The following is a 24,514-nucleotide window of genomic DNA, read 5'->3' on the forward strand; positions in this document are numbered from 1 at the left end:
TGGAACCCTGGAATATTAGGATCAGAAGGAGCCATGGGAATCATCTTGTCCAACTCCCATTTTATTTTATTTTATTTTTAAAAAGTTTATTGAGAGAGAGCAGACAGCAGAAGCAAGAAGATCTACAATCCCGCAGCCTGTGGAACAAAAACCACATTCACAGAAAGAGAGACAAGATGAAAAGGCAGAGGGCTATGTACCAGATGATGGAACAAGATAAAACCCCATAAAAACAACTAAATGAAGTGGAGATAGGCAACCTTCCAGAAAAAGAACTCAGAATAATGATAGTGAAGATGATCCAGGACCTCGGAAAAAGGATGGAGGCAAAGATTGAGAAGATGCAAGAAATGTTTAACAAGACCTAGAAGAATTAAAGAACAAACAAACAGAGATGAACAATACAATAACTGAAATGAAAACTACACTAGAAGGAATCAATAGCAGAATAACTGAGGCAGAAGAACAGATAAGTGACCTGGAAGACAGAATGGTGGAATTCACTGCTGCAGAACAGAATAAAGAAAAAAGAATGAAAAGAAATGAAGACAGCCTAAGGGACCTCTGGGACAACATTAAACGCAACAACATTCGCATTATAGGGGTCCCAGAAGGAGAAGAGAGAGAAAAAGGACCAGAGAAAATATTTGAAGAGATTATAGTCGAAAACTTCCCTAACATGGGAAAGGAAATAGCCACCCAAGTCCAGGAAGCGCAGCAAGTCCCATACAGGATAAACCCAAGGAGAAACATGCCAAGACACATAGTAATCAAATTGGCAAAGATTAAAGACAAAGAAAAATATTGAAAGCAGCAAGGGAAAAACGACAAATAACATACAAGGGAACTCCCATAAGGTTAGCAGCTGATTTGTCAGCAGAAACTCTACAAGCCAGAAGGGAGTGGCATGATAAAGTGATGAAAGGGAAGAACCTACAACCAAGATTACTCTACCCAGCAAGGATCTTACTCAGATTCAATGGGGAAATCAAAAGCTTTACAGACAAGCAAAAGCTAAGAGAATTCAGCACCACAAGACCAACTCTACAACAAATGCTAAAGGAACTTCTCTAAGTGGGAGACAGAAGAGAAGAAAAGGACCTACAAAAACAAACCGAAAACAATTGAGAAAATGGTCATAGGAACATTCATATTGATAATTACCTTAAACATGAATGTGTTAAATGCTCCAACCAAAAGACACAGGCTTGCTGAATGGATACAAAAACAAGACCCACATATATGCTGTCTACAAGAGACCCACTTCAGACCTAGGGACACATTCAGACTGAAAGTGAGGGGATGGAAAAAGATATTCCATGCAAATGGAAATCAGAAGAAAGCTGGAGTAGCAATACTCATATCAGGTAAAATAGACTTTAAAATAAAGAATGTTACAAGAGACAAGGAAGGACACTACATAATGATCAAGGGATCAATCCAAGAAGAAGATATAACAATTATAAATATATATGCAGCCAACATAGGAACACCTCAATACATAAGGCAAGTGCTAACAGCTATAAAAGAGGAAATCGACAGTAACACAATAATAGTGCAGGACTTTAACACCTCACTTAACACCAATGGACAGATCATCCAAAATGAAAATAAATAAGGAAACAGAAGCTTAAAATGACACAATAGACCTGATAGACTTAATTGACATTTATAGGACATTCCATCCCAAAACAGCAGATTACACTTTCTTCTCAAGTGCGCATGGAATATTCTCTAGGATAGATCACATCTTGGGTCACAAATTAAGCCTCAGTAAATTTACGAAAATTGAAATCATATCAAGCATCTTTTCTGACCACAACGCTATGAGATTAGAAATGAATTACAGGGAAAAAAACATAAAAAACACAAACACATGGAGGCTAAACAATACGTTACTAAATAACCAAGAGATCACTGAAGAAATCAAAGAGGACATCAAAAAATACCTAGACACAAATGACAATGAAAACACGACGATCCAAAACCTATGGGATGCAGCAAAAGCAGTTCTAAGAGAGAAGTTTATAGCTATACAAGCCTATCTCAAGAAACAAGAAAAATCTCAAATAAACAATCTAACCTTACACCTAAAGGAACTAGAGAAAGAAGAACAAACAAAACCCAAAGTTAGCGGAAGGAAAGAAATCATAAAGATCAGAACAGAAATAAATGAAATAGAAACAAAGAAAACAGTAGCAAAGATCAGTAAAACTAAAAGCTGCTTCTTTGAGAAGATAAAAAAATTGATAAACCATTAGCCAGACTCATCAAGAAAAAGAGGGAGAGGACTCAAATCAATAAAATTAGAAATGAAAAAGGAGAAGTTACAACGGACACCGTAGAAATACAAAGCATCCTAAGAGACTACTACAAGCAACTCCATGCCAATAAAATGGACAACCTGGAAGAAATGGACAAATTCTTAGAAAGGTATAAACTTCCAAGACTGAACCAGGAAGAAATAGAAGATATGGACAGACCAATCACAAGCACTGAAATTCAAACTGTGATTAAAAATCTTCCAACAAACAAAAGTCCAGGACCAGATGGCTTCACAGGTGAATTCTATCAAACATTTAGAGAAGACCTAACACCCATCCTTCTCAAACTCTTCCAAAATATTTCAGAGGAAGGAACACTCCTAAACTCATTCTATGAGGCCACCGTTACCCTGATACCAAAACGAGACCAAGATACTACAAAAAAAGAAAATTACAGACCAACATCACTGATGAATATAGATGCAAAAATCCTCAACAAAATACTAGCAAACAGAATCCAACAACACATTAAAAGGATCATACACCATGATCAAGTGGGATTTATCCCAGTGATGCAAGGATTCTTCAATATACGCAAATCAATCAATGTGATAAACCATATTAACAAATTGAAGAATAAAAACCATATGATCATCTCAATAGATGCAGAAAAAGCTTTTGACAAAATTCAACACCGATTTATGATAAAAGCTCTCCAGAAAGTGGGCATAGAGGGAATCTACCTCAACATAATAAAGGCCATACACAACAAACCCACAGCAAACATCATTCTCAATGGTGAAAAACTGAAAGCATTTCCTCTAAGATCAGGAACAAGACAAGGATGTCCACTCTCACCACTATTATTCAACATAGTTTTGGAAGTCCTAGCCACGGCAATCAGAGAAGAAAAAGAAATAAAAGGAATCCAAATTGGAAAAGAAGAAGTAAAACTGTCACTGTTTGCAGATGACATGATACTATACATAGAGAATCCTAAAGATGCCACCAGAAAACTACTAGATCTAATCAATGAATTTGGTAAAGTTGCAGGATACGAAATTGATGCACAGAAATCTCTTGCATACCTATACACTAATGATGAAAAATCTGAAAGTGAAATTAAGAAAACACTGCCATTTACCATTGCAACAAAAAGAATAAAATACCTAGGAATAAACCTACCTAGGGAGACAAAAGACCTGTATGCAGGAAACTATAAGACACTGATGAAAGAAATTAAAGATGATACCAACAGATGGAGAGACATACCATGTTCTTGGATTGGAAGAATCAGTATTGTGAAAATGATTATACTATACTACCCAAAGCAATCTACAGATTCAATGCAATCCCTATCAGATTACCAATGGCATTTTTTATGGAACTAGAACAAAAAATTTTAAATTTGTATGGAGACACAAAAGACCCCGAATAGCCGAAGCAGTCTTGAGGGAAAAAAACGGAGCTGGAGGAATCAGACTCCCTGACTTCAGACTATACTACAAAGCTACAGTAATCAAGAGAATATGGTACTGGCACAAAAACAGGAACATAAATCAATGGAAAAAGATAGAAAGCCCAGAGGTAAACCCACGCACCTATGGTCAACTAATCTATGGCAAAGGAGGCAAGGATATACAATGGAGAAAAGACAGTCTCTTCAATAAGTGGTGCTGGGAAAACTGGACAGCTACGTGTAAAAGAATGAAATTAGAACACTTCCTAACACCATACACAAAAATAAACTCAAAATGGATTAGAGACCTAAATGTAAGACCGGACACTATAAAACTCTTAGAGGAAAACATAGGAAGAACACTCTTTGACATGAATCACAGCAAGATCTTTTTTGATCCACCTCCTAGAGTAATGGAAATAAAAACAAAAATAAACAAATGGGCCCTAATGAAACTTAAAAGCTTTTGCACAGCAAAGGAAACCATAAACAAGACGGAAAGACAACCCTCAGAATGGGAGAAAATATTTGCAAACAAATCAACGGACAAAGGATTAATCTCCAAAATATATAAACAGCTCAAGCAGCTTAATATTAAAGAAACAAACAGCCCAATCCAAAAATGGGCAGAAGAACTAAATAGACATTTCACCAAAGAAGACATACAGATGGGCAAGAAGCACATGAAAAGCTGCTCAACATCACTAATTAGAGAAATGCAAATCAAAGCTACAATGAGGTATCACCTCACACCAGTTAGAATGGGCATCATCAGAAAATCTACAAACAACAAATGCTGGAGAAGGTGTGGAGAAAAGGGAACCCTCTTGCACTGTTGGTGGGAATGTAAATTGATACAGCCACTATGGAGAACAGTATGGAGGTTCCTTTAAAAACTAAAAATAGAATTACCGTTTGACCCAGCAATCCCACTATTGGGCATATACCCAGAGAAAACCATAATTGAAAATGACACATGCACCCCAATGTTCATTGCAGCACTATTTACAATAGCCAGGTCATGGATGCAACCTAAATGTCCACCGACAGACGAATGAATAAAGAAGATGTGGTACATATATACAATGGAATATTACTCAGCCATAAAAAGGAACGATATTGGGTCATTTGTTGAGACGTGGATGGATCTAGAGACTGTCATACAGAGTGAAGTAAGTCAAAAAGAGAAAAACAAATATCGTATATTAACACATATATGTGGAACCTAGAAAAATGGTACAGATGAACCGGTTTGCAGGGCAGAAAATGAGACATAGATGTAGAGAACAAATGTATGGACACCAAGCGGGGAAAGCGGTGGGGGGATGGTGGTGGTGGTGTGATGAATTGGGCGATTGGGATTGACATGTATACACTGATGTGTGTAAAATTGATGACTAATAAGAACCTGCTGTATAAAAAAATAAAATAAAATTCAAAAAAAATTTATTGAAATACAGTTGATTTACAATGTTGTGTTAGTTTCTGGTACACAGCCAAGTGATTCAGTTATACACATATATATTCTTTTTCATATTCTTTTCCATTATGGTTTATCACAGGGTATTGAATATAGTTCCCTGTGCTCTACAGTAGGACCTTGTTGTTTATCCATCCTATATGTAATAGTTTTCATCTGCTAATCCCAAACTCCCAGTCCTTCCCTCCCCCACCCTCCCTCCCCGTTGGCAACCACAAGTCTGTTCTCTGTGTCTGTGAGTCTGTTTCTATTTCGTAGATAGGTTCATTTTTGTCATATTTTCGATTCCACATAAAAGTGATATCATATGGCATGTCTTCCTCTTTCTGACTGACTTCACTTTAGTGTGATCTTCTCTAGTTGTCTGTGAACACCTCTTGAAGTGGCTCCCATTTGGACTTTTCCCAGGTGTCATCTGTGGAGCAGTGTTTGGATGTATCTTTGGTGCCTTGGTTATTGTGGCCGTAGGAGGCTTCCTCTTCTGGAGAAAGAAAAGGTGACCATTGCTTATGTTAACAATAATATCCTACTTTTTTTTTGTTTTGTTTTGTTTTGTTTTTTGCGGTACGCGTGCCTCTCACTGTTGTGGCCTCTCCCATTGCGGAGCACAGGCTCCAGACGCGCAGGCTCAGTGGCCATGGCTCACGGGCCCAGCCACTCCGCGGCATGTGGGATCTTCCCGGACCGGGGCATGAACCCGCGTCCCCTGCATTGGCAGGCTGACTCTCAACCACTGAGCCACCAGGGACGCCCAATAATATCCTACTTTTAAAGGGACCTTTGTATTGTGGGTAACCAGACAGTCACACAGATGGAAGGGATAGTATAGTGAGCCCCCAGGTCCCCATCATCCAGAGTCTTCACTGTCCGGCCCGTCTTGTTTCATCTCAGTCTCTGAGCTGGAGGGTTTTCTTTTATTTATTTATTTATTAAAAAAAATTTTTTTTAAGCATTTATTATTTTTTAAAATATATTTATTTATTTGGTTGCACCGGGTCTTAGTTGTGGCAGGCGGGCTCCTTAGCTGCGGCTTCAGGGCACCTTAGTTGTGGCGTGCATGTGGGATCTAGTTTCCTGACTGGGAGTTGAACCCAGGCCCCCTGCATTGGGAGCTCAGAGTCTTAACCACTGGACCACCAGGGAAGTCCCTGTGAGCTGGAGGGTTTTAAAGCATTAGGTCATGGTAAACACTGCAACAGAAGGGGCTGCTTTCAAACAGGCATTCTAGTTCACAAACCAGAGTGTTAAGAGATGGCGTTTTAGAGTCAGCTAAGTTTGAACACACGCTCTGTCTCTGACTGGCGGTTAGGGAGCTTGGCTTTAAGGTCTTGGATAATGTATGATACGGGGATGATAACAGTGCCTAACTCGTGCCGCCTAGGAGCATTAAATAAAAAAACGTGCTTTGACAGTATCTTATACCTCTTATGCTATTATTATTTTATCTGTACAGTTACTCTTTGGGGTAGTTAAATAGTAAAAGTAGCAACTCTGTCTTGAGCACTTACTGTGTGCCTGGACTTGTGCTTTTCATGAATTCTCTCATACATGAGGCCCTATGAGGCAGGTCTCCCAAGCCCCATTGCAAGGATGCAGAAGCTGAGTGTAGGAAGTGTGGAAATGGACTTGGACCTGGTCTTTGCTTTTCATTGCACACCCTCCTGCCTGACCATGCAGGGTGTGAAGCCTGTGTATCAGCTGGGATTTATTCACTGTTATCGGATGCTGCCAGCCAGGGGATTTCATCCTGGCCCAGGGTTTCTAATGCATCCTACGCCTGGTCTTCTGCCACCGCCTTGCTCTCGTGGGTTGAGAGGCAGTGCCCGTATTACATCTTTTTGCATTAGATTCTGATTTTTTTTTCGAGGGAGGGGTCAAAAACAGCTTTATTGTTTCTTATTAAAAGAAAAGTTTTACATATTTACGGCAAAGAGTTAAAAAACAGAAAAGAAGGGCAAAGAAAAGAAATAAGCCATAATCACACCCATACAAAACTACTCTTAACATCGATGTGATTACAAAACTCACACAAATACACACACACACACATCCCCACAAACAGAATCATATTATACATATCATTTTCTGGCCTGCTTTGTTCACAAGACATTGTGGACGGCTTCAGATCTTCTTCATTTTAAGTGGCTGTTGAGTATTCAGCTGTATAGAAATTATTCAACCAAATTCCTGAGGTTTTCAGGTATTTTGTTTGTTTGTTTGCCACAGTTGTTTATCCTTGTGTGTAAATCTGGGCACATTCATGATTACTCCCTTAGGCTAAATTCCAAGCTGGGAAATTGCTGGGTCAGTGGGTATTCATGTTATCAATTTTGATACGTGCTGCGAAATTGCCTTCCAGAAAGTTTTTTTCTTTTAACGCCAGCATGGGGTTTAGCCAGCAGTACAGAAGAGTGCCAGGTGCCCGACCACCTTGCCGACACTGGGTGTATTTTCTGGTTTATTACATTAACTTTATCAGAAAGGCTTTCTCAACGCCAAAACCAAAACCAAAGCCAAACGAATAACAAACCAAGAAAACAAAAACCAGAGCACTAAAGAACGAGTGTGGCTTTACGCTAGGGTGGTGCTGCCGGTATGTATTTACCCAGAGGAACTCCTACACATTGCTTGAGTAGGATTCTTCAATACTTTAAGATGGTATAAAAGAGAGTAACTTGGGCTTCCCTGGTGGCGCAGTGGTTGAGAGTCCGCCTGCCGATGCAGGGGACACGGGTTCGTGCCCCGGTCCGGGAAGATCCCACATGCCGCGGAGCGGCTGGGCCCGTGAGCCATGGCCGCTGAGCCTGCGCGTCCGGAGCCTGTGCTCCGCAACGGGAGAGGCCCCAACGGTGAGAGGCCCGCGTACCACCAAAAAAAAAAAAAGAGAGAGAGTAACTTCACAGGCTTATACTCAGCGTTTGCTGCTTAGACCGTTAAGTCTAGTATTTGTGAGCAGGAAGTAATGCTGTGTATGAACTAATGCTCAGCGAAAAGGCATTTTGTAGATACACAAAGGGGACAAAGCACAGAATTAAGCTGTTTTGATCTAATGGGTCTTTCTTTTTCTTTCAAAACAGGAAAGATGCCAAGAACAATGACGTGTCCTTTTCTCAAATTAAGTAAGTCTCCAGAGTTGTGCACCTTCATACATTTAACCCCTCAATCTGTTCAGTGCCCATTTTGAGGTTTTTTTGTTTGTTTGTTTGTTTTTTGATGGAAACTGCTGCCACTTTTCGACAGGTTTGGACCTAATCCTCCGGAAGTCCTTATTAGCCTTGTTATTCTGCACGGAACCTATGTTTCCTAGTCTCCTGAAGCGAGCTTCCTTGCCGTGTTGTACAATGGCAAGGGGAACCATACTTTTGCCATATAGTCTACCAACAAATATATATTTTGTGATTCAAAAAAGGTTATGAAGATCTAGGAGGAGAGAACATGCTCAAAGTCACAAAACCAATCAGTTCTATGACAGGGTCTAGAAGTCAGATTTCCTGATTCATATTTCATTGTTTTGTAAATAACATTATAGTGCCACCACCTGCCCCCGCCCGCCCGCCCGCCTCTTGTACTACAGGTTTTCTTTGGGAAGATGTTTACTATCATCTCCAGAGTCATGGTTGAGTCATTTTTTTCTAACTGCTTATTTTATTTCTTTCCTTTTCTATGATGAAGACCTAAAAAGTGAGTAAACTCTCCACTTTTTAAAAAAATAACTTGTATTTTTCTATTTTGAGTGTGAACTTGGTTGAATGCAAAAAATCCTGTTTTGTTTTCCTAGATCCAAGTTAATCAAAGTGGAGAATTTTGAGGCCTACTTTAAGAAACAGCAAGCTGACTCCAACTGTGGATTTGCAGAAGAATATGAAGTATGTGGCTATAAATGTTGTGTTTTTAATTGCTCTACGTTTTTCCTGCAAGTTGGAAAACTGCCTCTTTCCGTTTTATGGTGAAGCTTTGGGTGAGAGGCAGCTCTCTTTGAGGGGAGAGAGAAGCTCTTGCATGTCCCCTGGGGGCCCCTCTGAAACCTCTTGGGGAGGAGCCTTCCTTGCTTCATCCAGCTTCTGGAAGCCCCAAGCATTCTTGACTTGTGGCCATATAAGCTCCATCTTCACATGTCTCCCTTGTGTGTCTGTATCTCAGTTTCTTTTCTCCTCTTATAAAGACACCAGTGATATTGCACTAAGGGCCCTGCCCTACTGCAGTATGACCTCGTCTTATCTTGAGTACATCTGCAAAAGCTGTATTTTCAACTCAGATTTCATTCACAGGTACCAGAGGTTAGAACTTCTGCATATCTATTTGAGGGACACAATGTTACCCATAACATCTCTGCATTCCCACTTTGTTCTGTCGTACTCTCTGAGTAGTATAACTAACATTTGAACACTGAATAAATGAACAACTCATATGTTCTGTTTTTAGGATCTGAAGCTTGTTGGAATTAGTCTACCTAAGTACGCAGCTGAACTGGCTGAGCATAGAGGAAAAAATCGCTATAATAATGTTCTACCCTGTAAGTTGTTTTTTCCACATTACTTTCCCTTTTTGCCATCACTGGCATCACATCTCTAACAGTAGAGGGGAGAAGAATCCAGATACGAACTAACCACTTCCATAGCCATTCCTTAGTCACCTTCTGTGTGCTGAGCACGGTGTTCAGGCATGTGCCATTGAAGCCAGTCCTCACAATAGCCTTAAGAAATAGGTAGTAGATGAGGAAAATGAGGCACAGGGTGGCTAGGTGATTTGTCCAGAGTCACACAGATAGTCATGGTGGGACCAGACTTGGACCGAGTCTGTCAGTTTCATTCAGGGAAGAGGCCAGAGTCTGTGCTTTGAACCCCTTTATTCCCACAGCTCTTTTATTTCAGTTAGTATAGTTCTGGAATGAAAGGGATCAGGGCGAGGGCAGGCAGGGAGTAATGCTTTCTGTTTGTCCGGACACGTCTCTGGTTGGCCGAGTACATTCCACGGCTAAATATGAATTACATTTGGGTTCATTCCTGTCTTTTTTTGTTGTTTTTTGAAATTGTCTGTTTTACTTGAAGTTGTGTTTTTCTTTCCTGGCCTGAAATGTTAACTTCTGTTTAGATTCAGGATTTTCTAGCTCCTCCCTTCGTTCTCTTCATTCCTCGCCGCCCCTCCAGCACTTATATTGACAGCAGACATTGACTCGTGCGTGTGCTGAGAGAAACGCTTTTAAAACTAGGCTGTCGGGATCTGCCTCGGCTCTGCGCTTTGAGGGTTAACACAGGATTATTGGCCCGTTCTTGTGGATGTCTGTGGAGATTTTCAGATCCAGAGTTTGGCTGTTGTTTTTATTGGGAAGATTTTAGGCTGACACTCACGTTGGTAACTGGGTTTAGAATTGTTGTTACTTTGTTCAGGGGAGGGTGAGATAGTGGATAGTCAAAGACAGGGAAACATAGGAGCTGCTGCTTATAGCTCAGGCTGATAGTTGAGATTTTAAGGATATTATTTCATTTCTGGAGTTGGACAATTTTGCGTGTGTGTTTTTTGAGATGACAGTATATAGGAAACATGAGAATTTTATGCTTTACGTCCTTCCATTTATCGTAGTCTTTTTTTAAAAAATTGAAGTATAGTTGATTTACAATGTTCTGTTAATTTCTGCTGTACAGCAAAGTGATTCCATTATATATATATATATATATATATATATACACACACACACACACACATTTTTTCATATTCTTTTCCATTATGGTTTATTATAGGATATTGAATATAGTTCAGTATAACTGTGTTATACAGAACCATGTTGTTTATCTGTTTAAATCTGCTAATCCCAAACTCCTAATTTATCCCCCCACTCCCTTTCCCCTTTGATAACTATATGTTTGTTTTCTGTGCCTGTGAGTCTGTTTCAGTTTTGTAAATAAGTTCATTTGTGTCATAGATTCCACATATACCACTTATAATAGTCTTATACATTCAGTTTATTCTTGCATTTGGGACTTTTTATAACAACTTCTTTTTATGAGACTAGAGAAAGTGTGAAAGTCTTAACTGAGTATCTACCCTGCTATACTGGAAAGGGCACTGGATTTGAATTCTGACTGCCATTCACCAGATGAAAGTGCTTGGAAAAATCACTTAATCTCTCTGACCCTCAGTTTCCTCCTCTTTAAAATGGGCGCAGAAGCTTGTAGTGTGGTTATAAGGGATAAATAACATTGCTGAGGGCCTTCCCTGGCTCATGGCACTCACCCAAGAATGGTAATAGTTGGTTTTGCCTGAGAAGGCAGTCTGGAGTGGTTAAGACCTTGGGACCTGTTGCCAGGCTGCCCGGGTTCTAACTGTGGCTCTGCCACTGACTAGCTCTGCCCAGGTGATCATGTAACTTGTCTGTGCCATAGTCACATCTGGTGACTGTGGGAATGAAATAAGGTCGTGGATGTAAAACGCCAAGCCATGCAGCTTCAAGGTGTGATGGAGCCCCTGCGTTGCCATACAGGGTTGGGTTGCCACACACAAGGTTGGGTCCTGCACCCATTTCTCGCATTAGAACAGGTTATGATGCAAACGAAAGGCCATTGCTTATGAATGCAAATAAACTTTATGGTGCTGTTGAGCCCAGGGCCTCACACATGGAACATTCTCCTAAATATCTGTTAGATAAATGAAAACGACAGTTTTTTCTCTTGTATTCAACTCACCTCACACCTTTGCTTCTATTCTAACATGGAACTTTTTTCTTTGAATGTCACAGACGATATTTCCCGTGTCAAACTTTCAGTCCATGCCCATTCAACTGACGACTACATCAATGCCAACTACATGCCTGTAAGTGGAGAGCGGGGCCCGTAATGCTGGCTGGTTAGGAGGAGATCCTCCTGCTGTCCTCTTGCTGTCTCTTTGAGGTTGAATATGTACTGCTTTCCATTTTTAGGGCTACCATTCCAAGAAAGAATTTATTGCCACACAAGGACCTTTACCCAACACTTTGAAAGATTTTTGGCGTATGGTTTGGGAGAAAAATGTCTATGCCATTGTCATGTTGACCAAATGTGTTGAGCAGGGAAGGGTAAGTATCTTTTATTTTTATTATTATTCAGTTCAATTCGTTCATTCGTATTTACTGTGGTGGGAGGGTATCTTAAAAATGATTTGCCTTTTTTTAAAAAAACACTCCCCCAAATATTAGCACCTCTGTTCTTAGAAGTGTGTTTTCTGACTTTTTCTCCTCTAAGAGAAAAGTTTTAGAAAAACGTTAAAAAATTCTATGTTATCATTACCTTCCTTTGTGGACAGAGAGCAATGTTCTCTATTCATTAAGTCACTGCTGCTGGCATTAATGAACAGCAGGGGTTGGGTTAGTGAGGCAGAAGAAGTCATGTGCAGCTCCGTTGTTCATCAGCTCTGTGGATGAGTGCAAGCCCGACCTGCCTCCGAGCAACCAGCTCTACCTGTGACATGACCAATTGGACCAGCTCGGTGATTTTCAAACTTAGTCTATAGCATTGGGACCCTTTCTTTATGCAAAATTTCTGATGTATCCCCAGAGAAGTCTCAGCAGTTCCCTCTCCCTTCTGATGGCCTGGAATCCTCCCAGCCACTTCCATCAAAGATAAGATTTCTTCTAGTAATAAAATCCCATCTTTCCATAAGTGGACCAAGGAGAATTGAAAAACATGGGCTAAATTCAGAAAGTCTGTGCCTGAGGAATAGGACCTAATGTGCTTTGTGAATTTTTTCATGTAGGTTTGTTACTTAAAGAATAGGATAGGAGTCAAGTCCCTTTTCTTTTTGGGCCATGCTAGTTCCCCAACCAGGGATCGAACCCGTGCCCCCCTGCACTGGAAGGGCAGAATCTTAACCGCTGGACCACCAGGGAAGTCCCAAGGAGTCAAGTCCCTAAGCCAGTGGTTCTGAAACTTTAACGTGCATCAGAGTCACCTGCAGGGTGGCTCCGCCTCCAGAGTTTCTAATTCAGAGGGTCTGTGCTGGACCTCCGAGATGCATTTCTGACAATTCCCGCTGCTGCCGCTCCAGGGTGCGTGCTTTGAGTAACACTATCCCGGAGATAGTGCCAACCTGTCAGGCATCATTTCTTTTTTTTCTTCTTTCTTTTTTTAATAATAGAGCTTTTATTTATTTATTTAATTTTTGGCTGCCTTGGGTCTTCGTTGCTGCACTCAGGCTTCCTCTAGTTGTGGCGAGCGGGCTCTAGAGCCCAGGCTCAATAGTTGTGATGCACGGGCATAGTTGCTCCGCGGCATGTGAGATCTTCCCGGACCAGGGCTCGAACCCGTGTCCCCTGCATTGGCAGACGGATTCTTAACCACTGCGCCACCAGGGAAGTCCCTGGGCATCATTTCTTTTAATGTTCTGTTCTTTCACTTTAATTTAGCAGATGTTTATCCAGCCCCAAGTATGTGTAAGGTCCTGTGCTAGGGGCAGGGGTTGGAGGAAGGAAAGGTAACAAAGAACAGTTAAGAGGTGGTTCCCTTCATATTATGTGTGACACAGAAGGTTGGGTTCTGCACCCATTTCTCGCATTAGAACAGGTTATGATGCAAACAAAAGGCCATTGCTTATGAATGCAAATAAACTTTATGGTGCTGTTGAGCCCAGGGCCTCACACATGGGACATTCTCCTAAATATCTGTTAGATAAATGAAAACGACATAGTTAAATTAACGAAGAACAAGAAGATGAATTTAACGGGTCCTTGTTCATCATCAGGCGGGAGAGAAGTGGATGTTACTGACCCTGGGTGACAGGGGAAGAGAGCCAGGGTATTTTCTGCACTAGATTCTCCATATATGTTATTTTTTCCTATAACAACCCTGTGAGGTGTTATTATTTTATAGATGGGGAAACTGAAGCTTAGAGTTTAAGAGCTTGCCCACAAGGTAGTAACATAAATCCAGCGGGTAAGAGACAACCTGGGCAAAAACTCCATGTCAGTGTGTGTCCCAGTCCTGGGTTCTTTCTTGGAGCAGTGGTTCAGAAGCCGGGATCTTTTAAAAAATACAGATCCCTGGGTCAGAGTCAGCATCTCTGGAAGTGGGAAGCAGGCATCTGTTTTTAAAGCAAAACAAACCTCCGAGGTGAGTCAGATATCAGTCAGGGTTAGAAACCATTGCAGGAGAGCACACTTTGGAAAGTTTAGAGAGAGAGTGTGTGTATATATGTGTGTGTGTGTTTTCAGTCAGTTACTAAATGGGGATTCAGGTAGTCTCAGAGAGCAGTTGTTTCCTGACTTTTATTTCTGTTCACATCTGCCCATTGACTTTATAAAAATCAAAGACCCCCAAATTATTTAACCTGATTCTCTTTATTGGTGTCCATATTTGTATTGCAATTAGTGTGTATCTAAAAGTATTGGGGAAAGTTCTCATTTCTTCTGCTGCTTAGGGTTATAGGTCAGTCAAAGAAGTTTAGTTCAGGGAGCAGTTAGTGGAATGGCTGCTGTAGGCCTGGGGGAGCTGAGTGGGCATGGTGTCCCCTGTGAAGGAACAGCTGCTGCTTAGCTCTGAGTCAGAAATGGGGGCTCAGTGTTGGCTAGATCTTCTGATTTTTCAAGAGAAGCAAGAAATCTGGATTTTTATGGGAAAACTCCCAAATTTAAAAAAGTTGGCAGGAATCGTAAATTTAAAAAAAGCCAAAATTCCAAGGGTCAGACAGAACCCACCTAAGGGATGGATTCAGACCCCGGGCGGTGCTAGTTTTCAATATCTGGTCTCCTTGTGAGGCTTTCGTGATGGTAGGTGGTTTGATCTGAGTCTTTGTATAAAAACGCATTTTATTCTAGACCAAATGTGAGGAGTACTGGCCCTCCAAGCAGGCTCAGGACTATGGGGACATAACGGTGGCAATGACATCAGAAATTGTTCTACCAGAATGGACCATCAGAGACTTCACAGTGCAAAATGTAAGTAAGAGGTCAAGAAGGATAAGTCTCGTATAACATTAACATATATAAACCTTGGGTTGATACTTTTTAGGTTGGTATTAACCAATTTTTTTTATGCATCAGAATTATATTTTTGCTTTTTTCTTTACAGAATAAAACAGTCCATATCTGCATATACTCTAAGGCAACCCTTCGGCTTTGCTTTCTTAAAGACAATTTCCTAAGTTGTTCTTAAATAAAGTGAATCTTAAGAGCATGGCTCAGTATCTGTACTCCTTTCCTTCCACTTCCACGTGACCTGCTCATAGAATTTTTGTTACAAATCAAGGCCGTTTTGGATTAGTTGGTTGGAAGTATGACATCAGGAGTGGCCATTTGCTGTTGGAATAGTTTATAATGACAGTTACAATAATAGGATTCCAGGACATATACACATGGCCTGCCTTCCCCCAAAATGTTATGAAAACAAATGCAGTTAAATTGTGTAGGCATTCTAGGAAGTCAGTTTATGTGTCCTTTTAATTTTGTAAAGGATGTTTAAAAATAGAATCAGTGTCATGAGCAACACTGATATCTTTTGATGGCTGCATAAATCAATATAACCCTCTGCAGTTTATATCAAAGGCATAAAAATACCCATCCCCCTTTGATCTGGTGGTTCCAAGTTTGAGAATTTGCCCTAAAGAAATAATCTGAAATATAGGAGAAGGCTTATTATTCATAAAGATGTGTCTGAGTATTATTTATAATGGGGGGAAAATTTGGAAACCATGCAAATATCTAGCTTTTGGAGTACAGATAATGAAACTATAGGTTATCTAGTCACTGTATCATTATTCAGCTATTAGAAATGATGGCTATGGAAACTGCATAATTACCATGAGGAGAAGTTAGAGTGTAATTAAGGGAAATATACTAGGAGACAAAATTTTATGCACATCATGAATAGTGCATAAAAGAAAAACCTGGAAGTAGATTGAGTAGAGTTGCGTTTATGAGGGGCTGGTGGGCTGGTTTCCAGTTTATGAGAATTATCCTTGAAGATTTCATAAGTCATTTCATGCTCCACTGTTGTAGTATATTAACTCTTTGCTAATTGCCGTGTCTCAAAGGCTCTGGCCTCCATTAATACTTATTTCAATTCCTCTCCTGGAGATGCCATCAAAGCAGTTAATCATGTATTGAATGGGTCACATAAATAATGCAGTTCACCATAGCTGAGAATCCCTTAAAATGTCATACTTATTTCTATAGATTTCACCCATTTGAAACAGACTGGTTTATCCTTGGTTGCTTTCACTGCTTGGAGTTTGCCCTTGTGGAGGGGAATTGTGGATAGAATTGTCCACATCATTAAAAAATTTACTATTATTTTTATTAACTAAACTCCAGACTTTCTTCTAATTTCATAGTTTTCCACTAAAGCCCTTTCCAGTTCAGGATCCAATCTAGGATACCACATGGCATTTAATAAAATATTATTTTTAATTGTACAAAATGCACAAATATATTTTCCCTTTAAAAAGTGGGAACATAACTGATAGGGCTGAAAGTGTCCTTTACCTGCCACCTCTAACCTGAGCCTCTTTGCTCTTCTGTGGAGACAATACTGAAAATCTGACCTTTCCCTCATCTCTCTCCTTCTCCCCTCTTTTCTCTCATGGCTGGTTTCTTTCTTTGGATGAGTACTTATAATTAAATCTGTGAATGTTATGTTCCTGCGTGACGGGATTTCACAGTACCCTCTTCCCTCACTGCCCTTTTTTCTTACTGTCTTCCACATTTTGAATAATGTGAATGTACTGCTTTTATAATGTATATACATTAACAACAACAAAAGAAGCTTCAAAGGGTAGCTGTCATAAAGAAGATGGAAATGCCAGCAGTCCAGATATAGCTACACACAGGTGAGGCCACTGCCCGGGTGTAGGCATAATGAGTACAGTTGAATCAGGAATGGGAATGGCCCAGCCTGGGTGGAGTTCTGATAATTAAAGGTATGTGCTTTGGTCCATGTAGGAAACCAGTCTGCATAATAACTAACTCTGTTATAATAAGCTTCACTTTCTATTGTCTATCTGAAGTCAAAATAGATGCCCTTTCTCAAAGCCCTACAGCTCTAAGTATTTACTTGGTGCTTGCCGGTTGCCTATCACTTTATTAAATTCTTTGTAAGACGTGAATTATGAGGCGTTTCTTGCCCCGAAGGCACTGACTATCGTAGTTGTATTTGTATAAATTTATTTTTGGTCAGTGACATTTCCAGGTGGGCTCAAGGGGTGGGGTTTATGAATCTCTAAGGAGGTGTAGGTGTAAGAATGTGAGCACATTATTGGCAGGAGGCTGGATTGGAAGGGGAAGATTCTGAATTCAAAATCGAAGGATGAGAGACTTCTGCCTCTGAGCTGAGTGTTAAGAGAAGTTGTTTCACTTCTTGGAACCTTCCTCCTCCTTTTTTAAAGGGGGATCATAAACCCTCCTGCTTGGCATGTTATGAGGATTTGATGAGCACTGTATCAGCTGTTGTACCAATGTACCATTCTAATTTGTGGTCATGACCACTTCTGCTGAGCTGCCTTTCAGCTGAGCCGTGCAGTTCAGTCTTCAGGTACTGCTTGATCTAGCTTGCCTTTCTCTCTGGATCTTACAACTTTTCTTGGCTTTTAGATCCAGACAAGTGAGAGTCACACTCTGCGTCAGTTCCATTTCACCTCCTGGCCTGACCATGGCGTTCCCGACACCACTGACCTGCTCATCAACTTCCGGTACCTTGTTCGTGACTACATGAAGCAGAGTCCTCCTGAGTCACCGATTCTGGTGCACTGCAGGTATGCAGATGGCTGTCCATGTGTGACAGATTTCAAACGTACTTATAAATATGGACACTTCTGAAAAAAAAAAAAAACCCTAAGAGGGAATGCAATAGGTATTTACAAATTCAAGAAAGGTTTGGATAAGGGACCAATAAGGAATTAGGGCTTATTCCCTAAGCCTTCGACTTTAGAACGGGGGTTGGCAAACTATAGCCTGTGGGTCAGATCTGGTCACCTGCCTGTATTTAAAAAAAAATCATAATATATTTAAATTTCTTTCTTATTTATAATATTTTGTTTTGAAATATTTCAACCTTACAAAAGTATGGAGAATAATAACAATTTAATCAGGTACCACATGATGCCATATATGTTTCTTTTTGTGAATAATATTACAGATATAATTAAAGTCTCTGCTTACTAGTCTCCTATCCCATTCGCCTTCTTACATAGGTGAATGTGGTCCTAAAGTTAATCTGTATCATTCCCTTCTGTGCTTTTATATTTTATTACATATGTACGTAACTCTATGGTTTTATATACTTTAAACTTTTACCAGATTTTATAATGTATACATCATTCTGCAACCTGTTTTGTTTAGCATTTTGGTTTGCTATTTAACAATGTTGAAACACATAACTCTGGTTCATTTTATTTATTTAAAAATATTTTTTCCGCATGTAAAAACTGCATGTAAATTAATGAATACAACATAATGAATACAACAGTGATGAGTTTGGAGATGAGTATACCCCTGTGAAACCATCACCACAGTCTATTTGGCTGTCTGTTTTTGTAAATACAGTATTATTGGAACACAGCCATGTCCATTTGGTTACATATTGTCTATAGTTACTTTTATGCTATAGTGGCAGAAAGAGTTGATTTGCAAAGTCTGAGAAGCTGAAGATATTTACTCTCTGGCCCTTAACAGAAAAAGGTTGCCACCCTCTCCTCCAGAACAATAGGAAATTAGCTTTGAAGCTGAAGGAATTGATTTTAGGACAGAAGAAGGGAGGGACTTTGTTGCCCTCTGGGGAATAAATTGATGGAACTTGCCAACCTAGATACAGTGGCGACTTCAATGGGACTGAGATTCAAGATGCTCTAGCAAGGTGTTTTATTTGTGGCATTTGACATGAAAGTCACGTTAGGACTTGGGCCCCAGTTCTAAGCTAGTACAGTCTGACTTGAAAGGTTTCAATTGAACCAATTGGTAATGGTCCTGGGCTTGACCCTCAAAGCCTGATAGTGGAGGAGAGTAAGATATATGTATAAATGGGGAAATGGGAGTTTTACAGTAGAGGTAACCCATGCTGACATGCTCATTTCCCCTTTTTTTCAGTGCTGGGGTGGGAAGGACGGGCACTTTCATTGCCATCGATCGTCTTATCTATCAGATGGAGGACGAGAACACTGTGGATGTGTACGGGATTGTGTATGACCTTCGAATGCACAGGCCTTTAATGGTGCAGACAGAGGTGAGCCCAATGTCTCTGTCTGACAGTTCCCCCTTCCCTTCTGTGTTTAAAAGATGGCATCATGTCACACACTTGTGTTAAAATATTCCACCCTTCCAGATCTTTCTGGCTCTTGGCTGTGAGGTGGATTTCTTTCAAGACCTTAAAGTGATGTGGGATTGAACTACCCCACGATACCCGATGCAGTGACATAGTTGTCCTGATAGCAGCAATGGAGCTACAAACCGAGACAGTATCAGGATTCCTCACCTTGCTGCCACTGACTCACCAAATCTTAGCAAGCCTCTGAACTTTGGCTTCTGGGTTTTAAACTCATAAAACTGGTCTTTTCAACTCTTGATTTCTAAGAAGTTCTGACCATTCTTAAAATAAGCTAATGAAATGGACTTATCAAATATTAATGATACGAAATAGGATAATGCCGCTTTAAGCTTTAACACAGCAATATATCCTCACCCTGCCTTGTAAATGTTAAAGAACATCGATCATCATGGCTGCGGGAGGATGGTGACCAATTGGGAACATGCATGCTTAATATCTACAGTGTCGTTTATGTAAAACTGTTGGGTTTGGCTTTCCCTGAAATGTTCCTGATAAACTATGTGTTCAAGGCATGTTCTCAACACGTGTATTGGGAAATAGCCTTCCTCAAAGCTGTCGGGATGAATGCTCCCTGCCAGGATAGAGCAGAATATTAATCTTGTATCAGGCCGTCACCCGGAACCAATTCAGAACTCTATGAGTATGTGTTGTGTTTCTGAGTCCAGCAGGGAATGTTCTGGAGGCCTGGGTGCACTGTGTGCTTTGGGGTGGCGCAGCGTGGCTGCGGTGGGAAGAGCGGAAGTCACCTCCTGCATTGGTGGGGACAGAGATCTCTGTTTTCTGCTGTAATTAATATATAGAGTCGTAGTTATCAATCTTTTATCCGCTTTTGAGAAACACAGAAATCTTATACCTGCTTACAAATGTTCTCATCCCTTTTTAAAATATTTTGAAAATAATAGAAATTTGTTCATATCAAAAAAATTTAACAGTACAGGATTATACAGAGGACGCTTTTCTCTTCTACTTTTTCTTCCCCAATTCCACTCCCTAGAGGTAGCTAGTGTTTACAGCTTGCATATATCTTTACAGACTTCTTTATGTACCTCTGTTAAAAAAATATACACACACATACACACACACACACACACACAGAGCATATTTTAAAAATTGGATCTTATTTTGTAGGTAGTGATGTTTTTTCTCCTCTAACAGCATTATGGATATCTTTCAGCATATACCCTTTCTTCCTCTTTTTTTTCTTTTTTTTTTTTGCGGTACGTGGGCCTCTCACTGTTGTGGCCTCTCCCGTTGCGGAGCACAGTCTCCGGACGTGCAGGCTTAGCGGCCATGGCTCACGGGCCCAGCCGCTCCGCGCCATGTGGGATCTTCCCGGACCGGGGCACGAACCCGCATTCCCTACATCGGCAGGCGGACTCTCAACCACTGCACCACCAGGGCCTTTCTTCCTCTTTTTAATGGGTACCTGCAGATTCTGATGTGCTTGCCTGAAGCATGGGGACCTTCAGGTCTACCCCAATCATTACCCCTGTCTCTACACCCCCTTCAGGATGGGGACCCCCAACTCGGTCCTGATCATCCCCCTTTAACCCACCCCCTCTGTTGAGAATCACAGCTTATTCATTCTCCACATCCTCCCTAGCCAAGAAAACCCTGCTGGACTTTTTAGTGCATTATTTCCTCCACGTTCTTTCTTTGCCCTTCGCCAAGATTCTGGTACTTTTCTTTGGTGCAGGGAGGTGCGGGGAGTGCGCCGCTCTCATTGAGAACCATTAATGATGAGAACCTTGCTGTCAGTGGTTTCAGATTTCACCACTATGTTATTACCCCTTGACCTACGTGAACTTGGAGTGTTCACTGTTGGGTGGGTGGGGTTGGAGGGCGGTAATCTGTTTGAAAAAAACCTTGGGTGCGCATCTTCAGGACCTGTGCTCATTTGTTTTCTCTCTTTCTTTTTCTAACAGGACCAGTATGTTTTCCTCAATCAGTGTGTTTTGGATATTATCAGATCCCAGAAGGACTCGAAAGTAGATCTCATCTACCAGAACACAACTGCAATGACAATCTACGAAAACCTTGCACCAGTGACCGCGTTCGGAAAGACAAATGGTTACATTGCCTAAATTCCAAAGGAAAACCTTTCTGGAGTTAACCAGACCGTCACACCCACAGCAGAGGAAAATGCCCCGATGTTGACATGTTTTTATATGTCTAGTATCCTAATTCTTTGTTCCGTTTTGTTAGAACTAATTTGAGAGTGTGAAGCTGCACATGTGAAACATGACAAGTGAGAAGTTGGGGCTGTCAGGGGCTGTGGATAGGTAGTGAGCAAATCAACTATGTTTCTGATTATCAGTGGGATGAGTTCCCTTTTTTTTTTTTCTTGAGAATTACAGAACACCAGGAAAAGTGAGCTATGATTTTTTTTTTCTTTTACAAGACATTCTTTTTTAAAAAGACTATTTTATATGATTCACATGCTAAAGCCAGGATTGTGTTAGGTTGAATATATTTTAAGTATCAGAGGTCTATTTTTACCTACTGTATCTTGGAATCTAGCTGATGGAAAATACATAATAGTGGATGATTATCATGTAGGGAGGGCTACGTGGTACCTCTCCTGCCTGGGTTTTCTATTTGAACATGTGCCTTTTCTGAATTATGCTTCCACAGGTAAAACTCAGTAGATCTCTATTTTTGTATTGAATCTCATAATTGGACTATGTGGAATATTTAAACAGTAGTTTAGTATCAGAGGTTCAGCCTTCTTAGTAACATTCCTGTTCTCATTTGATTAGAGGAGATCCTCCCCAACTTCCTCCATCCCCCGTTTTGTGCTCTATTCTTTCTTCCCTTTTCCCCTCCTATTTTTCCCCAAAGACACTTCTGATGGCCACATTTTCTGCCCATTGGTTGGGCAAGAGTGGAAACTAAATTATCACCGTGAGAATTTCGGGGTGGGGGAAGGTCGGGGGGAAGCAGAGGAACCCTTCAGTGACACAATAATCTTTTATTGTCCCCATTTGATCTTTTTTCTCATTTCTGTATGTGGTAAGAAGGATTATTTAAAGGTGCAATATGTGACTTAGTGATTCATGATGCTCTAGGTTTTTAGTAACGTTTTACTCAGGTTGGCATTTTATGTGTCTCTGTGTGTCCGTGTATGTGTGTGTGTTTTTAAACGCGTGGCAATCTGCGAACACTTCCGTGTGAAAACAGTGTCAGATGAATCCCTCCTTCCGTAGAGTCTACTGGCTTTAGTCTGTATCTGCAGTGACACATACCCGTATCTGCTGTATATATATATACTAAACTCTTAAAACAGTCATTCCTTGGAACTGAGGTGTACAAACTTCAAATTTGTATCAAAGATGTAATTATTATTTTTAAAACTTCTTTTCACTATACTGCTGCTGTAATTACTTTGATTTTTTTAAAGTGTAGGTTGATTTTTGTTGTTGTTGTTTTTGGCTTTCAGGTATGTGTATCCACCGAGAATTTCAGAATCTATGTGGATTTATTTTATTGGTACATAATCTGTAAACTTCTCAAGGCATTAACATGAAAGGATTTGTTTCTTTTTATTTTATATTGTGGCTCAGGTTATATTTTGAAGATGTGTTGAGTTTCTCCTCCAATAGGCAATGAAGTGTACAAGGTCTTATGAAGGAATGACCAAGTCCCTGGAGTCCTGTGGCCGTTTCCCACAGTCATAAATCCTGCTGTAAACATAGGACGATGTGTCCTATTGAAAATGGGAGCGGCGTGCCCTGGTCACCGTGGATCTGTGGGATCCTGTCTCCTGACCCTGCCATGCTCCTTAACTCACCGGCACTTTGATCACTGACTGGACAGTTGGGTATCTTAGGGTCACGAAGGGGGAACCACCGCGTACAGAAAGCCCTTGATTCGGTTCAGAGGTCGGGTGCTGCACGTCTTTTGTCTCCCTCTCCCTTTGAGGTACTGAAAGAAATAAAGGAGAAGTGGTAATGGTGTCGTGTTTTGGGAGAACCTTACTTCCCAAATGGAAATTGCACTTTTTGCTGAATCCTTTGCTCTCTTTGGTAGAAAGCAGTTTGTTCAGTATCAGGCCCTTTGAGGAGCGGGCTGGCCAGGCCAGGCCAGGCTGGGTCCTCCTCTTCGGCTCTGAAGGTCTGCATCAGGGAAGCCGTGCTGTCCCGGGGTGTTGAGTAAAGCTGGGTTTGGGCGATTGCTTCCAAGCCTTCACACTTGGAAGGCTGCCCCTTGCACGCAGATCTTGGAGGGTTCCGTAACTTCTTCAGTGGTCCCTGTTCAGGCAGCAGTTCTGTGGGTCACACCCCTTCCCACTCCAATTTGTCAGGAAACCACGGTGATGGGTGCCAGTGTACCAAATCCCACGTAGATGTACGCCCTGCCCACATCACTGCCGCTGCCGTGGAGAAGTCGGAGGGAAGGACTTAACTCGAAAAATTCCTTTAAAAGATGAAAGCAACAATAATCATAAACATATTGTGTCAAAATGCAAAACCCAGAAATCTTCCTCCCTTCCGCCTGGGATGATCTTGGGAAATGGGCAGGAGCCACTCTCAGACGTCATTCCCAATCCTGGGAGGAAGGCTTGTGGTGGGGAGGCCTGGATTCCAAATGGGCAGGTCACACGAAGGTCAGGACGCTTCTCTGCATCCTGAAGAGACCTGGCGATGGGCCAAGCGTGGGGGGGGGTTGATGAGGGTATTTATAGCACAGTGAAAAGGGAAGATTAATGTGTAAATATAAAGGACACCCGGACGGGGGGTTGGCCCCAGAAAAGAGAAAGTACTTTTGAGTTCCTGCCCCCAGCCCTTCCAGGAGCAATGGAACAGTGAACAATGAACCAAACTTTGAGGAGTCCAGTGGAATCGTGGGGATGGTGTGATCGCCCTTGCTTAGTATTTGACAGTTGCATACAGAAAACCAGCCAGGATGGGATGAGTTAGTTTGGGGGATTTGGGCCATTGATATCTTCTCCCAAGAGCAAGGACGTTTTGTCTGCAAAGTTAAATCTCATGATGATTGGCCCCAGTAGGAAGTGACATTTGGGTCTGTTCCC

At 41.1% G+C, this 24,514-nt stretch overlaps 1 protein-coding gene across 1 annotated transcript in view; it reads left to right on the forward strand.

Moving 5' to 3' along the window:
- Window positions 1–24,105, forward strand: part of PTPRJ (protein tyrosine phosphatase receptor type J) — a gene marked incomplete at its 5' end in the record, with an annotated part of 170,871 nt that extends 146,766 nt beyond the window's left edge. The window contains 10 exons of the mRNA XM_082845514.1: window positions 5,612–5,699; window positions 8,281–8,322; window positions 8,982–9,069; window positions 9,626–9,716; window positions 11,937–12,010; window positions 12,117–12,251; window positions 14,985–15,104; window positions 17,754–17,914; window positions 19,245–19,380; window positions 21,408–24,105. Of these exons, the coding sequence (XP_082701640.1) occupies window positions 5,612–5,699; window positions 8,281–8,322; window positions 8,982–9,069; window positions 9,626–9,716; window positions 11,937–12,010; window positions 12,117–12,251; window positions 14,985–15,104; window positions 17,754–17,914; window positions 19,245–19,380; window positions 21,408–21,566 (1,094 nt within the window). The 3' untranslated portion in view covers window positions 21,567–24,105. The remainder of the gene's footprint in view (window positions 1–5,611; window positions 5,700–8,280; window positions 8,323–8,981; window positions 9,070–9,625; window positions 9,717–11,936; window positions 12,011–12,116; window positions 12,252–14,984; window positions 15,105–17,753; window positions 17,915–19,244; window positions 19,381–21,407) is intronic.
- Between the last annotated feature and the right edge of the window lie 409 nt (window positions 24,106–24,514).

The sequence above is a fragment of the Leucopleurus acutus genome (assembly GCF_964270905.1).
Source record: "Leucopleurus acutus genome assembly, chromosome: 8".
NCBI lineage: Eukaryota > Metazoa > Chordata > Mammalia > Artiodactyla > Delphinidae > Leucopleurus > Leucopleurus acutus.